This window comes from Varanus komodoensis, unplaced genomic scaffold (genome assembly GCF_004798865.1).
Source record: "Varanus komodoensis strain SLA01 unplaced genomic scaffold, ASM479886v1 scaffold1, whole genome shotgun sequence".
Lineage (NCBI taxonomy): Eukaryota > Metazoa > Chordata > Lepidosauria > Squamata > Varanidae > Varanus > Varanus komodoensis.
The window spans coordinates 97,302,332-97,320,360 of NW_025335268.1; the positions used below are offsets into that span (position 1 = coordinate 97,302,332).

At 41.8% G+C, this 18,029-nt stretch overlaps 1 protein-coding gene across 2 annotated transcripts in view; it reads left to right on the top strand.

The window, feature by feature from the left end:
* Positions 1-17,151, top strand: part of TRIM8 (tripartite motif containing 8) — a 69,033-nt gene extending 51,882 nt beyond the window's left edge. For both annotated transcript variants that reach the window (XM_044437659.1, XM_044437651.1), the window contains exons 3-7: positions 6,005-6,100; positions 7,075-7,308; positions 10,482-10,513; positions 12,536-12,651; positions 15,777-17,151. In XM_044437659.1, the coding sequence (XP_044293594.1) occupies positions 6,005-6,100; positions 7,075-7,308; positions 10,482-10,513; positions 12,536-12,651; positions 15,777-16,384 (1,086 nt within the window). In that variant the 3' untranslated portion in view covers positions 16,385-17,151. The remainder of the gene's footprint in view (positions 1-6,004; positions 6,101-7,074; positions 7,309-10,481; positions 10,514-12,535; positions 12,652-15,776) is intronic.
* The last annotated feature ends 878 nt before the right edge of the window (positions 17,152-18,029 follow it).

Here is an 18,029-nt window from a genome sequence, read left to right on the forward strand (position 1 = left end):
AATGTTTCCTGCCGTGTTCAGCAACACTTCTCCTTTTCCACCATTCCCATCTACCTTATTGTCTGAACATGTTGGCATTTTTGTACTTTCAAAAAATGGAAACTGTGCCCCAAGGCCATTCAAATCCTGCCCTTAATACATTTCCACAAATGCCTATTCAAACAGAAAGAGTAGTAAAGCTTATTTCCCTTGTCCCATGACATTGAGTCTTTTATAAAATACCAGGAGACACTAGCTTGGATCCTAGATTGTTCATTCATTCATGTGAGGGAGGGACTATTTTCACCAATTTCCTGTCTCAATCTGCAGACCCTTGCACCATATTTCAAGAAATGCCCAGATGTCCTCCAATTCCCAGAGTAGATTTTCCAGATACAGAGGGAGTGCAAAGGGAAGGAAGATGTAGAAAAGTGCTGTATCATTCATGGAATGGAATTTTGGCTCTAAACCAGGGGTCTCAAACTTGCGGCCCGTGGGTCAATTGCCGGGACGGGTGGGGCACGGGAGAGGGGCCCTGCGGCCTTCAAAGCGCCGGTGGCTCAGCTGCGGGATGAGCGGCCCACCACCACCGCGGTGGTGGAATACTTGATGCGGCCCAGCCACACCCAGACTGCCCCCAGACCCCTGCTCTAAACCATTGCATTTTCCCCTCTCCTTTCCTAGGCTGCACATCTAGGAAGGCTATAGAATGAACTAGATGAACAACTGCCAACTATTTCCCCAGCAAAGCTGACTCGTCCATATCTAGCACATGTGGGTTTAAATGTTGTCACAAGAGTGAGGCATCGCTGAAAGGCTGGGGGATATTTTGTCCCCCTGGTTAACATGAGGAAAATGTTCTCCATCGTCATTCCATGGCAGCTTTCTCCAACTGGGTACCCACTAAATGTGCTGGAGTACAACTTCAGTTAGCCAGTACTCACAGTGACTGGGGATGATGGATGTTAAATGAACATATCCGGAGGGCATGTGGTTGGGAAGAACAGATCTGTAGTCTCCAGCATTGGGAACAGAGATATCTGAAGAGTAATCACTGGTAACTTGCCTGGAATAGACTCATGAATGCTACACTTTGGTGCCTCCCACATTTGCATTTCTATTTTAAAGCTTCTCTCATTTTCTATTTTGAAGCTTCTCTCATGAGTGCTGCAAATGCCATTGGTCCTTCTCCAGAACATCAGTCTCTTAAAACTGGGAGAGAATGGAAGACTTTTGCTAAATGTGAGATGTCCCCCATAATGAGGAACAGTTGGGGATGTGACCTGTGCTGACAGGAACGTGAATAAGGCCAGGTTGGGGATTTCTAGCAATTGCACTTCGTTCAGCTCACATTACCAAATGGATGTGAAAAGAGAAGCTATAAGACTGTTGGATCTTTTTCCCCCTCCTCCTCCTCCTCCTCCTCCATTTGGGGATACTAGTCTTAACTGATTCATCGCTCAGCTTTTGCAGAGCTTATCTTAATTAACTAGCAGAGTAGCTGAGCTCTTGGAAACAGCTGTGGTCTCACTGAGCAACTTTGCAGAGGCAGACTGCATCTCTCATCTCTTGAAGAGCCAATCATATTGTCCGAGAACCTCTCAGTGAAGAAATACCAACAGCCCTTTAGCTAAAAACCTTCCCTAAGGGAAGAGCAGAAACAAACAAAAAAGCATAAATGGAAGTGGGCCTTTTTCATCCTTAAAGGGGCACACTCTGCAGGCACATCCCTTTTCTTAATTAGGCAAGGGAACCAGAGGCCACCTCACTTCCCATAGACCCCACTGCAGGACTCCCAGCCATTTCCTCCTCCGAATGTGGGCAGGTGTTAATGAGACCAGAGATGCCTGAGAGACCACAAGTGAAAACAATGAAAATGATGGGAGGCTTCAAATTCCTTTTTTACTTGTTAAGGAGAAGGCAGTAGATTTCCTTGCAGTGCAATTAGTTCTCCATCTCTCCTTGCTTAGATCCAGAATTACATACTTGATTATAAATCCTAAGTGGTAGTTTATAATAGCAATAATCCTTTCAAGCTTGATATTTGCTCATTGTCCCTACCACTACCCTGGTGTGATACTGCAAGAAACTTACCTGCTTATTTTAACCACTTAGTATTTTCCCCCCCTCTGTCTTCTCATTTCATTGATGGGTTGAAAGTAGATAGATGAATGGGATTAAACCCACACAGAAAGTTAGTATCTCTGGATGTGTTGGTCTGCAGATCTCATTGTTCCCATTGTCCAACAGGCTGAAGGACACTAGGTTAGGGAAGGGAAGGCAAATTGACAAGAAACATTTATTCACAGAAGAGAATAAATCTTCCCTCATTCCTGAGTTATAATGGGTGGGCTTCTGCACCCACTGTGCTAAATGCAGCAGTGCGGGTGGAGAAAAAACTGAATTTAGTGCAGTGGAGCACTAAAAGACCCTAATCTAGCTTAAATCAGCTAATTTTGATCCTTGCAACACTTTGTAGAAGTTTCTGCTGAAGTTCAGTGACAAAATATGAAGACTTTGCAGGTGCCCTGTAGAATATGCAGGGCCCCATGAGTGCAGGGGGACAGAAATAGCCCCTGAATTCCCTAAAGCTGTCCTGCAGTGACCACATTCCATGTGTCGTACAGCACATGGACTGAATGCAGCAGTGCTTCTACCACACATGCTTTCTGCAGACAACTTAGTAGCTGTGGTGGCTGTTTTTTGCCAAAGATGGTTAGATGACATGTTAATCCTAGGAGACTTCTTCACATGAAAGCCGTGTGATACGGTGTACAAAGCATCCGGCGTTAATAGTTTCCAGAGGGGTAACCTTGTTATTTTATTGCAGCAAAAAGAGTCTTGTACTAACTTAAAGACTCAGAAATAATATTATGGCATACGCTTTTGTGGATATGAAGCACTGCTTTATATTTAAAGCAATGCTTCAGTATTGTCCTGCTTTAGCCATCTTTGGAATCTGGAGCAAGTCCTTCCTATGACAGGCTGTGGTATAGCATGACTGGCTGGCTTTGAGCCATATGGGAGATCTATGTGATAGATGTTCTTATCATGATTCACTTTGATTATTTTTGGTGGGAGACATTAAATCTAAGAAGTTAATGTAATAAGCTCATTGGACTGCCAGTGATACATTGGACTTGGACTAGGGAGACTTGGATTCCAATCCCTGTTCTGACAATCTCCCTAGCTGGCCCATGGCAGTTTTTTTCAGCCTAACCTACCCCACAGGTAAAATACAAGGGTAAAATACTCTCAATTAACTAATTATATAAATAGAAGACTGGTTGAAGAATTTAATGACAAATGGAAATTCTGTTATACCCAGTACAATTAATGGGATGTAAAAGGGAGTTCTTTTAAAAAGTAGTTTAGGATCTATAGTTGACTTTAAGTGATTTGAAAATTTGGTGTACAGAATAATGTCATCTTTTCTGAACTCCCATAGAATTGAATGACAGAAAGATAGATAAATTTGTGGGCTTGAATGTATTGGTTGTACTCGTTAAAATCCCTTGGCAACTTTATTCTATTTTACTTTATTTCACATATACTATTCTTATTTTTGTATTTGGTTTATGTTAAGAGAGTAATAGTAATTTAAAAATGGTAGTATACTTTCGGCATCTTGGAAGAAGCTCAAGTAACTATGTAACAATTAACCATATGGAAGCTGTTGAGCAGCACAAGCCATTTTATGCAGCAGTTGAGGACATAGCTTAATCATTGTGTAAAAAAAGTGTCCGTCATATTTGGGCAATGTTATCTGAGTTAAAGGTGTGCATTTTACTGTTAAGGTTCTGCACAAAACCCATTGATGCAAAGGCTGAGATTCAGGGAGACCGGTTTGTCTGGATCTTTATTATCATTAAAAAGGTCATGTGCCTGAAATGAGAGCTGCTTCTGTGTCATATCAAGTCAACCTTTGATTTCATTCAAAATCTTGTTTGCCTAAACTATTTTCATATCTCTACTCTCTTCCAAATCTGAGATTCGTTATAGATATTTATTTCTTCCATCTTCCCAAGCAACTTCTGGAAGGTCTTTTGGATTAGAACTTTAATATTTGGAGTCTGTTTTGTCTGTGCATTCATTCTACAATTTTCAAAATGCCATTTGTGCCACTGCATTGGCGTCATTTTCTACATCTGGTTTTTATGTTGACTGGAGATCTAGAAAAGGGAAGTGGTGGTATAGTTAACATCTAAAAATTGGGCACTGTATAGGAATTGATACCTTCTGAAGATGTCACACTAGAGCATGTTTGCACAACTTGTGACCCTACCAGTTATGTATGGTGACTTATGTTTGGCTCAGTCATTCTCCTGTTTTCAGTCGGACTACAAAAATAGGAGTGAGAGTACCAAGCTCCCAGCAGGCCACATATGTGGTTAGGGAGTCAAAAGTTCTCAGTATTGTCAAGCTCTTTGGTTGTTATTCGCATAGTAGTTCAGCTGATATTTCCACTTCTTCATTTTACTTGTTGCTTTATAATGTGTGGGAATTGTAGGGTAGGGTTTGACTGCAAACAGTATACATTACTTCTTTGTTTTGTTTTGTTTCCTAAATAGTGGTGTTGCCAGATAACCAAGGTAAATGCTTCTGCTTTGCATGGTGCCTATGTTCTAGAGTATTTCAAAAGTAATCCCTTTTTAATTTAAGCCAATAAAAGTTCCCAGATATAAGAATTACAAGAAGTTCAAGTTGGCGCGGAGAGGCTGAGTTCATAACAATAGCAAAATAAAAATGGAGAGAAATGCGCCAAATGCCCAAACAGAAAGAGCAAAGCAAAATTTACTGTGGTTAGTGAATGCTAACCTCTTGTGCATATTGGCATTAATGTTACAAAAATAGCATTACTAACAATGAAGGAAAGCTTGGATGTTTGTTTCCTACTTGGATATCTCTCAAGGATGTTTAAGGTAGCTTTCTTGCTATGAGATATTCATACTTGTAAAATTATGAGTTAATGATAATGATAATAATAATTGTACCTACAAAGTTTGCATGATCTCAAACATAGGATATAATTCACAGTTTGCACTTCAAGTGCACTTGAGAAGAGTGATGTGTGGTGAAAATCCTTTCATTCAAATAAGTAAAATTATGTATAATAAACTAGGCTTGTTCATGAGATTGGGGGCAAAGTTTATTAAAAATACAAACAAATTGAAAATGTTCTTGAACAATTTGAGTGACCAGAAATGCAAGTTAACAGATAAGATATACCTTCATTCTGATCAAGGATAATTTTGAAAAAGGATAAACATGAGATGTCCAAAACAGTAATGCAGAGCTGTTATCGTCTCCAAACTGCCCAAGTATGCACACTTATGTCCTTCAGCTCTTTCTGTTATTAAATGAGTAACTAAGTAGCTGATGGGAGGGAGGGCATGGAACTTTCTGAAAATCTAGCAGTGGTGCCTTGATTATTTTGCGTTCCTCTCTAAAAACATTTTGAAAGTTCAGTAGAGAAGTACCCAGACAATGGCTGCAGACTGCCAATTTATAATGCAGGATGGTCAAATGCGATTCTTGGGAAGTCAGCTCATGTGTTATTTTGAAGTATGGAATAAAATGGAGTTCTTTTCCATTTCTTATGGTAATATTCAAGTGTGAGATTCAAAAAACTGAGAATGTTTGGGGGCCCAGGACTCATGCTGTACTTGAGATAAGGGAGTTCCACTTCATATATTGCAAATGGCATTCAGATAAAGAACAAGCTGTTTATAAGGTACCATGCTTCTAAGATAAACAGATTCTGAAATTGAACACTTTTTTAGATTAGTGCCTGGCCATCCATAAAACTGCAAAGACAGGTTTCAAGTAATCATCTGGCTCCTTTCTAGCAAAAAGTAGCAATGGAAGTGGTTCCATATGCACTTGTGTTTCCTGGGCTCTTTTGGTATTCCTGATAGGTGTTGTAGCTGTTCAGTTTGATGCTTGTCTCTTTTAAAGATTCTCAATAGCCTTTTCTCTCCATATCTCGCTCCTATTTATTTGTTCGTTTAATCTTCTCTTGCAGAAGATGCTGGTGAAACAACAGGACCGTCTAGAAGAGCGTGAGCAAGACATTGAGGAGCAGCTGTACAAGCTGGAATCAGACAAGCGGCTGGTTGAAGTAACTGATTCCCCTCTTCCTCACACCCACACCCAGATGCTAGAAACAGGATGGGTCCTGGGACTGCAGTTGCATGCCAACTTCACCTATCAAGAAAGTGCCTTGATAGTACAACTTGGAAAGGAGGGTGTTGCGGCCTTCATAGCAATAAATTTACTCCCGATGCATGGAGATCCTCAAGTAGACCTGTTAGAAAGGATGTATAAGGGAATGAACTGCTGCGGTAGGGACAAGCAATGTGTGGCTCTCCAGATGGTTTGAACTGTAACACCCAACATCCCTCCCATTGGTTACATTGGCTAGGATTTATAGAAGCTGTTGGCCCAAACATCTGGAGACCCACAAGTTGCCCATCCCTGTACTACAGTTTCCAGGCAAGCCAGTAACACGGGGTCCTGGAATGAAGTATTGTGCAATAGTTCCTAGCATTGTAAGTCATGCACCCCAGCATCTGTATTCAGAGACTTGACTTTATTGGGAGGGGCTAGTCCCAAAAGAGTTGGTTTCCAGTTTCCTGTACCCTGGTATCTTAATGAAGGCACAACACACTCTCCTCCTTTAACCCAGGAAAAACATTCAGGACTTGTGGCTTACAGCATTCCTCTGGATGATTATATCCTATTCTTTTCTTGAGTGTCCAATACTGTCTGTGCTCTAACTTAGCAGTTTCCCTGGAACTGGATTAGAACAGTGGCTGCCATTCTACTTTGCCAGTTTCTGACCACCCTATCCTTGTTCATGTTTTGGATAACCTTGTATTCCCACAGCATTCTAATAGTTTCATAAAGCAAAGGAGATGAGCTTGTTTCTTAAAAAAACAGTAAAATGAGTAAAAAGTACTTAAGTACCATTTTAAAAGGAATGCCAGTAATCTCAATGCGAGCTCCTGATCCACCCCACCCATAAAGGATACCACTCTTAGGTGTGAGAGGTGGTTGAAACAGGCATTTTTCTTTTCCCTTCTGCACTGCTAGGAAAAGGTGAACCAGCTAAAGGATGAGGTGCGCCTACAGTATGAGAAGATGCACCAGATCCTTGACGAGGACTTGCGTAAGACTATGGAGATCCTAGACAAGGCCCAGGCAAAGTTCTGCAATGAGAATGCTGCCCAGGTGCTGCACCTCAGTGAGCGCATGCAGGAGGCCAAGAAGCTACTCAGCTCCGTTCAGGTCATGTATGACAAGACTGAGGACATCAATTTCATGAAGGTGAAGTGGGGGTTGTTTGGGGAAGGGGAGGGTTTGGTAGGATACTTAGCAGTAGGATCAGAGAAGGATTTGGAACCTATGGTGGCAACCTCAACCCAGTAAGTGCTGCTTCAGGTGCTGCTCCAAACTCCCATCTGCCCCAACACTCCACAGCTTACACCTTCCTCCACTGCTTCAGCCCTGTATCCCAGAAATGGCAGATCGTTCTCCTCCCTCTTCCCCACTTTTGGTTTCCTCTGCAAGCTCAGATATAGACTTCTGCTATTTCCAGAATGAGTGTTTCTCAAGGTACCCCTCAGCATCCCCATGCATACTTTCCTGACAAAGGTGAGCTGTATCTTTCCTGGAGTATTTTGAGCTTACCTGCTGTGGCTGGCCCTGCCTGTCTTTCCCATGGTTTGTGACCCCCCCCCCCCAACCCCATCCACTTTGAAGCTTCTCTGGGAACAGGAGAAAGTGTTGCTGAGAAAAAGTCAAAGGATGACCATGGCTTAATTCTCTCCCCCGATACAGAAGTGCAGACACCATTTATGTATATTCAAATACCATGTAGCTACCACAGGAATGTAAGAAAGGATTGTGACTGAGAGATGACAGGTCCCATGGTTTTTAACAAAACAAAATGGGTCCAGATCAGGACTAGCTTCTTCATCCTACTTTACATAGATCGAGGTTTTGACAGAAACCTTGGAGACCCTCTCAGTTACATACTAGAATAACACCCTTAGTGTTGTCTTTGTCTAAAGTGAGCCCGCACAGGCTGCCATTTTACCTCAGCTTCTGCCACACTGTACATGCACACTTTGAAGTCCAAATATGTGGTACTCTCCTTGAACACTTGACAGGATCATACAGTTGACCAAGCACTAACCCAGAGGAAGAGAGTTTGACCCAGGCTAGTTGGTCTTCATTGTGGTGCCAGAGATGTGAAGCACTGTATTTTTGAGGGCTACTTATTTTCTTCCTGTGTGTGGATCTACAGTATATGTTTTGAGTCAGCTGGGAGTAGGGAAGAACATTTAAATTAGGAACATAGGAAACTGTTTTATAGTGAGTCAGACAATTGGTCCATTTCACCTAGTACAGCTGACACTGACTGGCAGCAGCTCTCTAAGATTTTAAGTAAGAGTTATCCAAGCCCTGCCCAGAAATGCTGGAGGTCATACCTGGGACCTTCTGCATGCAAGCCAGCTGCTCTTTTCACTGAATTATGACTGCTTCCTGATGACAAAACGTGGATGAATTGGCTAGGTGAGGGTTGGGTTCCCACTGTTGGTGCTGGTGGAAAAGGTTGGCTAATGTGGCAGGAAGACCCCGGATTCAAATCCTCATTCTCAGCCTTGAAGCTTTCTGGATGACTTGTGTGTTTCAGTTGATTCTACCACATATGGTTCTTTGGATAAAATGGGAAAACTGTTTCTGCTACTTCAGCCTCTTTGGAGGAAGTGCACAGTGTGGAATGAATGCCGCATATGTGATGCCAATGAGGATGCCCCAAATACACAGGATGCTGCAGCCTTGTCTGGCTGTCCTGGCCATTGCTTGGACCTGTAATCCTAGATAGCATTCCTATGAGGTTGGTCAGTCCTCTTTTAAGGCAGAGGCAGGGAAGGTTAATTCCTGTCTTAAGAACTACCAGCCAACCAGAACAAAATGACATATGAATTGTGACCCTGGAGTGATCTCCCCCCTGGGGGGGGTGGTCTCTTGAGTTCACAGTGATGGGATTTGTAATTCAGATGCAGCTTTTAATAGCTTTGTTTGGAGAAGCACTTCCCTTGCAGTTGGTAGTGCATGGACATGACTCCAATAGGTTTCTCCCTCTGGTTTCCTGTATTGAATCTTCCCATGTGATATAGCAGATTAATGAATAAAAAAGTAAACTCAGACCTTGTACTCAGGGTAGGATTCTGCTCAGTGACCCCCTCTGAAGCTAATCTTCCCCTCACATAAACTAGATGGCCCACTTCTCAGTTTAGAAAGGCAAGATACCCTTGATCTCTTGAACAGTATTTTCTGTCAAAAAGAGGCTTTCCAAGTAAATCTCAGCAGCTGATTGGCGTGGTATTTACACCCTACTAGATTAGCTGGGCTGATCCAGCACTGTTGGCCTCATTGTGCTTTAGCAACTGAGTAGAGCCAAACTAGCAGAGTTGTGGTAAAGTGAATTGCAAATCTTTTTTGTGGAGGTGGGGGCAGGGGCATGCTGCAAGACAGCTGCCTAGAGATGCTTTTGGATTGGAGAGTGGGATGATTTTATGATGACGATCAGGCTGAAACATGCAGACAGAGGACATGATGGGGTGCATGGTAGGAAAGTACAGGGAAATGAGAACAATAGCCTTTTTAGTGTTTCAGCATTCACAGACTGTCTTGTCATGGACTGTAGTGGTAGGTTAAAGTCTAGAATCAGTATAGCGCAACAAATAAGATGTTGCATGGAGGCCTAGGCTGAAGTACCCATCTGAGTTAAAGGTTTGTTATTTTGTTTCTGCCTTGCTGCTTGAGAGAGAGAGACAGACCGACCGACCGACCAATGAATACCCACAAGCCTAATTAAAACAGCCCTTCTAGATCCAACTTTGTGATCTAGGAAACTGTAACAAAGGCACCTAAAAGGTAGAACAATTTTGTGAAGTAGCATCTTCACTTCAAGATGTTGTGCATGGTTAAGGATTGAGCTTGAGCAGATGGCAGCAGAGGGAAGGATGTCAGTGATACAATTGACCTTGAGTCTAATAACTTAGCAGTAACATAGCACTTCATCATGCTTTACATATATTTCCACTAATTCTTCCAAACCTCCATCAAGCAATCTGGTATTATCATCCTAATTCAATATAAGCAGCTGGCTGTCACTACCAGGGCAATTTCCTACATAACTTGATCAGTGCTGTTTGGTGCTATACTCCAGGATCTTGGGCCTGGCTTGGAGATACAGGGACCGAAACAGGGTTCTTTTAACATGTGCCCTGCTCAGAACTATGGTCCACCTGAGGCATATCTGTAGAACAGTGCATGGATACTGTGAGGGTGGGAGGGAGAAACATCAAATCTATTGAACCACTGGGAAGAGTCGAGAAGTCTACAATACTGGACAAACTGGAATTGTTGTGCCTCAAGAGGTCACTTGTGACTGACAACTTCTGATTCTCTTCTCTATTGCTTCCTAGAATACCAAGTCAGTGAAAATCTTGATGGATAGGTAAGAAATCAATTTCCTGGAAATGTGGGCATGACTGAAAGAGTACGTGTCTAAATTAGCCCATCCAGATTATCTTCCCAGGGTCAAAAGATATATTATTGGCTTTCTAAGCAAATATTCTACCCATGGGTTATTGTACTAAGATGGAACTTGGTAGTGTATATAACAAAAGGATACAGGGTTCCATTGTGGCCAGACACAGAAATGAGATGGGAGTGATTTTGCGATTGCCTTTATTTTAAGAAAAATGTTGGAGAACTGGCTAGAGTTTGGCAATATGTGAATGATTTGAAAATTTGAAAGATAAACTTGCTTTCAGTGGAAAAAATCAAAACATACAATCAGATTAGCTTTTCAGAAGCACTTTCACAAGTGGTGAGGATGGGGAAATAGATGTTTTCATGAATCATAGGGATACTAGATAAGAACTGATTATATGTTAAAACTGAACAAAATCCAGTCCAGACACATCACAACATTTGAATGAACAATTGCCGTATTTTTCGCTCTATAAGACGCACCTGACTATTTAATAAACTATAACAGAATACAGTAATACCGTATTTCAACCTTGTAAAGTGAACAGCAGTCAACAGTGGCATTAAGAACCATCATCACTGTCATTAACAAAAGAGAGACTTTAAAGTTCGAGTGCTCTTCTAGTTTTTGCTGAACCCATAGAACTCATCATCACTCGAATCAGAATTTATGAAGCTCTGTTGCTCACAATCACTGACATCACTTTCTTAGTCAGTAGTGGAATTATTGAAGGAATCCACAGTCTACACCAGTTATACAAGAGCTGCTGCAGACAATTCAGTAACAAATCTAAAAAAGCCAGTAATGTCCACGCTGCCGTACTAGTAAATAATAGAAAAAAACTTCTGACAAAAAATGAGATATTGTATGGTAAATCAAACACACAGCGGACTAAGTAGCCTTTGAAGAATAAACTTCATACATGAAGGTAATGCTGTTCAAATATCCACTGATCCTAAAAAAAAATGTGCCTGATCAACTAACAGATAACTGATCCATGGAAAGCTTCCTGATAATCACAGGCACATTCCCCATCACTTCCCCATGGGCTTCATTAAAAGACAGATTGCCATTTGAAAACACACACCGACCTGTGATTAACAGCTCTCACCTGCGCCGGAGGAGGGGGGCGAAGCAGGGCGTACCGAGCCTGTGCTGGCCAGGTGGTGCCACGTGGTGCAGGTGGCCGGCAGCGTCCCAGGTGTCGGGCACACACACATTTGCTCTATAAGACACACAGACATTTCCCCTTTTGAGGGGGGGGAAAGTGCGTCTTATAGAGCGAAAAATACGGTAAAAATCCATAGAACAGGGTGTTCATTCCTTGCAAATTAAATGAAAACAGGGCAACATTCCAAAAGAGAGAGATTGACCAAATCCAGCCACAAAAGAGTGGAAACTGCTTGCATGATATAACAGCCCACCGAGATTAATTTAGCCCACGGTGGGATAATGGCATGTGCAGCAATATGCAATCCATGGTCAGAGCCCATTGTTCTGTGCAACATGGATTATTGCTTATTTACTCATCCAAACTCTGCCAGAATCTTGCTTCAGTCTTCGATATGGCCCTATGTTACCTGGCAGTAGTCAAATAAGTGAAAATTAAAACTGCTGAGTAAATCCGACTTAAAACAATTTCCTACTTTGTGTTAATGCAAACTAACTACAAATAAACATATTTTACTAATAAAACATTGTGATGAATTTTGATTATAGGCTTCTGCTAAATGAAGTTAAGGAGGCAATATGTTGGAATATTCCTTTGTTGCAGAATTGGGCTTACAGGTCTATCAGCAGAGAAGTATAAAATGAGGTGGGGGAGAAACTACTCTGGCAACTTGAGGCTCATCCCAAATTATCAGAATGACAGAGTTCTAGGAAAGAGTCAAGTGGCCTAAATCAGAAACTGGAGGGAAGTGCAGGTGTTTTTCTGGTAGGCTCATTACTTGACCTCTAATGTGTTGTAATGCTCATTTTAAGGACCCAGAACTGCACAGGAGGCAGCCTGCCCCCTCCCAAGATTGGCCACCTCAATTCCAAGCTCTTCCTGAATGAGATTGCCAAGAAGGAAAAACAGTTGCGTAAGCTGCTGGAAGGTGAGTGATGCCTCCCTTGGCCCTTCCTTTGCCTGAGTCCATACCAATGAATCCTCTTAGTGTAATCTGCAGCCAGAGAGGGAGAGCTGCAATCCATTTTTGTATTTTGCCTATTTAGCATTGATATTATTGGCCGATTTGTAGCTTTTGACCTGAGATCTAGATGTAATCAAAAGGGCAGGGAAAATGATGGATGGGAGGGGAAGTCGCACAGAATTATGTTCAGTATGGCTGAGCTGATCTGGGATTAGTACCTGAATTTGATCAGATCATGGCTGTCACCAGCTCTACTGAGATTTAAAACAGACCTTAAACTCCAGGACATTTTGCAGTGTATTTTTAACAAGTAGGAAGTAGCAGTGCTGGCAAAATCAGATGGGCACGAGAACATCTTGACCTTCTCCAAACAGAGCTTCTACTGCAGAAATGGGTCCAACAGCGTCCTCCTGATGCTGTTGGATCCATCACCTCTGGCCTTTCGACATAGCATCTCAGACTAATGGGAGGTGACAGCTGTGGGTTCCCTGCTCCTGTTTGAGAAGTGTCACCTTAAAAGAGGGGAAAATTCTCCCAAAAAGGTGTGAGCATTTTATTAAGGGGGGCTCTTCCAAATCACTGTATTGTGGGTGACTGCAAAGTAATCCTGGCACAACCTGTGGACCTTAAAATACAAAGTCAGATGCTTAGTGACTTCCTGTCTTACAGAGTTGGAACCAGAAGCAGATGGGTTAGACTTTGGGAAGGCTTGCAGAGTATTTTTACTTGACCTAGGTAAGGTCACAATCACAGAGTTTATCAACTCCTCATCTGGAGTTTTAGATAGTTTTTCTTGCCCCACCACACTTCCAATAGTCACAGTCATCCATATTTTTTCTTTTCCTCTTGCCACCTAACTCTGCAGATATTTACTTGGAAGTAATTCCTGATCATTCTTTGGGAGGAATTTACTTACTATGTATAGGATTGCAGCCTGATCTGAAGCATATTTGCTGAGCAGGGGGTGCTTCACATGCAACTTTGCATAAAATTTCAGACTTAGTTTTGTTATTTTGGTCCCTTAAGAATTCTCCCATTGCCTGTTGAGGGGATACTGTGATACTGTAATAAACCATACATATGCGTGAAATTTACAGAGTGCATACTAATTTTTTCTTTTGAATTGTACCCAAAACAACATAGGCAACCATGAGAGGCCAGAGTATTGCTTTGCAAAAATCTTCTCTGAAGTGTTACCCTCCAAATAACTAGAACTACAAACTCCATCACCTGCAACCAGTGGATGAATGGAGTTGTTCTAAGCATTTGTAGAATGCTAGGGTAGGGAATGGTAGTCTATAAATTGGCCATATTTTGGCTTCAGCTCAAATACTTTTTCCAGTTTTGAAAGAGATTTCAGAAAGGGTCATAACAGGTAAAAATATAAGATATTTGAACAAAGGAAAGATGAAGAAACTGGATCGGCACAAGCAAGGCTCTGGATAAAACACCACCTTTTAGATAGTTAAAATATAGCTGGTATAAAGAAGAAGGCGAATGAGTATACACCCTTTCTTGTATGGGACATAAATTGCCTTACAGAAAATAAATGCAATAGTTATGGTCCTGTTCCTAACTTACAGATAAACTTCAACTGGAAGCACAGATGTGTCCATCATATGTCATGCTCACCCTTTAAAAACATTGTTACTTTTATTCAATAATTATTATTAACTTAAATGGAGGACATTTTATTCACTGGAGGCAAAGAACAATGCAATTAAGGCTGGTCCTGTCACACTTGAATAGGCCTCTTGTCAGTGGTGGCTAGTCATGATGGCTATATGCTGCCTCCAGTATTAGAAGCAAGCAGTATGCCTTTTATATCAGGTGCCTGGGAACACAAGCAGGAAGGTGCTTTCATATTCATGGCCACTTCTGGACTTCTCACGGACAGCTGGTTAGCCACTGTGTGAACAGAATGCTGGCCTCCACGGTCCTTTTTAGTCTGGTCCAGCACAGCTCTTCTCATGTCCTAATAGTTTGTACACATTGTGTATTGTTTGAGGGTGATCTGTGTTGGAGGAATATTCTTTGCACTTAGACTCTGCCAAATTGCTAGGCTAATAATGACGAGCAGATCCAAGCCAAGGCCTGCCTGGAAGGCAGGGTGAAACAATGCTTGGCTGATGCAGGGTGTCCAGTGCATCTAAAAGTTTACCTAACAGATTTAATTGTACTTATATAGCTGCAGCATAACACAACTTTTCCAGGCAGCTCACAAAACAGATAACACAATATAAATCAATAAAATCTAATAAAAACAAATATACCCTGAAAATACATTTCAGGCTCCTTGTATCTTCTGTGGCTGAAATGCTGAGATTAAGCTGAAGGTCAAGGAAGCTGCAAGACTGTCTGCCATGGGGTTTAGGGCTACTGGTCTGGGCCCCAGAAATTCAAATAAAGTATAGGGAGCATCATTTTGTGAAACACAAGTTTTTGATTTGTGTATTTTAAGAACTGGAAGCTGGCAGGAGCTCTGATGTCCAAACCAGAAGGACCTGGGGTATTTATTGTCTTTGTTTATATGCTGGGTACTTACCAAGCGCTTGGCATGCCATAGCTGTTCTGTGCCAAGTTCTAGAAAACAACATGTGGGCACAGATTAGCAGGTTCCACAACCCTTCCATGAATTATGTCCCCTTGTTTGCAACTTGGTTCAATGGTCCTGAGAGGAAACACTCTTAATTTGTGCTGGTGTTGGGCTTATTTATACAATAGAGTTGCTGCAGAACAGCTAGATCAGCTTTCTTCAGTACCCTCCAGATGTGTTGGACTGTGCCATCCTTTATCCTCAGCCAGCATAGCAATGCCTGTGCTGGGTGAGGATGATAGCAGCTGTAAGGGGCACTAGCTTGGAAATTGGGCTGTTTTTCTGGTTTTGGCTAGGTAGTTCTTTTCAGCAGCTAGCTGAGAGGTCCCTCCTTTCTTTGGCATTACCTGCCAGGACTTGCCTTGCTGTCTTTGAAGGAGAGCAATTGGGTACCTGGTGGAGGGAATCTCTTTATCTCACTCATGTATTTGAAAAGACAGGGCCTGACTGTCTGGTGAAGATAATTGCCCCTGTTGTCTCTGATTTCCTTCAGGTCCCTTCAGCACCCCGGTGCCATTTCTGCAGAGCATTCCTATGTACCCTTGCAGTGTCAGTAACTCAGGAGCCGAGAAACGCAAGCACTCCACTGCTTTCCCAGAAGCCAGCTTCTTGGAGCCATCCTCGGGACCTGTTGCCAGCCAGTATGTGAGCCAGGGGGCTTCAGCCGGCGAAGGCCAGTCTGCACAACCCATGGTGCCTTGTAGCTCCACCCAGCACATTGTAGGACTCCCCAGCGGCCCCCAACCGGTACACTCTGGCTCCATGTTCAACCCGTCTCACTATCCCAACAGCACATCATCTCAGCAGTCTGTGCTGTCTCAGTACGGAGGGCGCAAAATCCTCGTCTGCTCCGTGGACAATTGTTACTGTTCCTCAGTATCAAATCACAGTGGGCATCAACCATATCCACGGTCAGGCCACTTTCCATGGACAGTGTCATCACAGGAATATTCCCACCCTCTGCCACCTGCTCCATCTGTACCTCAGTCGCTTCCAGGATTGGCAGTGAGAGAATGGATTGATGCATCTCAGCAACATGGACGCCAGGATTTCTATAGAGTTTATGGTCAGCCTTCCACCAAACACTATGTCACCAGTTAACCATCTGGTTCGGATAGAATCCTGTTGATTTTTGAAGATTTTTTAAAACCTAGTTTCTGTTGTTGTTTCAAATCAAATCCATTTCCATTTGTCCTTACCACATGCCAGAGTCTGAGAGGGGCATTGCTGTCATCTCTATTTTTAATTTAATTTTTTTAAGTCCTCCCTTGTATCAGGTTGGGGTGGGAGGGGAGCTGTGGAAAAAATTAACAAGGATTTCAATCAAGCATCTACTTCTGGATCATGTGACATTGCTACTTTTCCAGTTTGGAAAACTTTTAAGAGGACAAATGATCCTTTTCTATTTCAAAGTCTCTGGGCTCTTTGGTTTTGCTTTTAAAATTCTTTTTCCTTCCCATTTTTAACAGGAGAAAATTTCTATCATTGATTCATTAAGAAATGACACTTGTAGATTTTTTTTAAGGCTGATTTTTTTTGTGTGTTAAGGCCACATACAGTGCATATTGGCATTTTTCTTCTTCTTTCAGAGATTTGTAAATACACAATGGCAGGAAATGAAATGCACAAAAAAAGGGAAAAGAAACTTTAAAAAAAGAAATAAAAAAATCTGTTTTAGTTTCCAGGAGGGAAGTGTGTGTCAAGGTGCACACATTCCTTCCTGTGTTTTGTTGATGCAACTTCCTCTAACAAGCACTTTGTATTAAAAAAGTGGACTTCCTGTTATAAAGGCGCAGGTATTTATTCTGTAACCAATTTTAGAACACACACACAAAAATATTCAAATAAATGTGATCACTTAGTGCAAATGCTTTGTTCTGCTTTGCCTCCATGGGCACTGCTTCAGCCAACACCTCATCTGGGAACTGGGAAATGTTACTCAAACAGAAAACTGACAGCATTTAAAAATAGACACACTGCTCTATGCATTCCCTTTGGTATAATCTTAACTAGAAATGCAAGGATTGTGTAAATGTTGAGGAGTATTGGTTAATAATGCTGGGTAATATCTTGTACCTTCTATAGGAAAGCAAGACTGTAGTTTGACTATAATGACACTGGACTGAAGATGAATCAGGGCAGATTAAAAGGTTTCTGTAACATGGGTACAGTATTTATAAAGAAAATATATAATGTATGTTATCTTCTCACCTGCTAGAACTTGGTTAGAAAACGAGATTCACAAAGTAAGATATACTCGTAGTTCTCCTGTTATCCTGGCAAGCAATACACTGTAGAATATTTACATGGCTTGGCTTCCTAAGGTTTATAGTTTTCATTTCAATCAAAAACTGTAGTTGTCTAGTCATTGTTAGCATTATTTAGAAGTGTAAACAGTTAATATTAGAAATACATTTTTCAAACCATTACAAAGATTCTGTTCTGCCACATTTAGGCTGTAGTTCTGTGCACACTTAGATGAGAGTATCACTGAACACAGTGGGAATGACATCCAAATTCACCTGCATAGGATTGCACTTTTACGTGATCCTTTTTAAAGCTACAATTTAGAGTCACATTCCTCTGAGTCCCAAACAGTGACATTCTTTTTGATTCCCCCCATCTGCTTCAGCAGCAGCTGATTTTCAGAAGATAATTCTAGTGAGGCCAAGATCTAGGCAATTTTCCTGAAGACCACGAACAGAACAAGACAGATCCCTGACTGGCAAACTAAAAAAAAAACCCA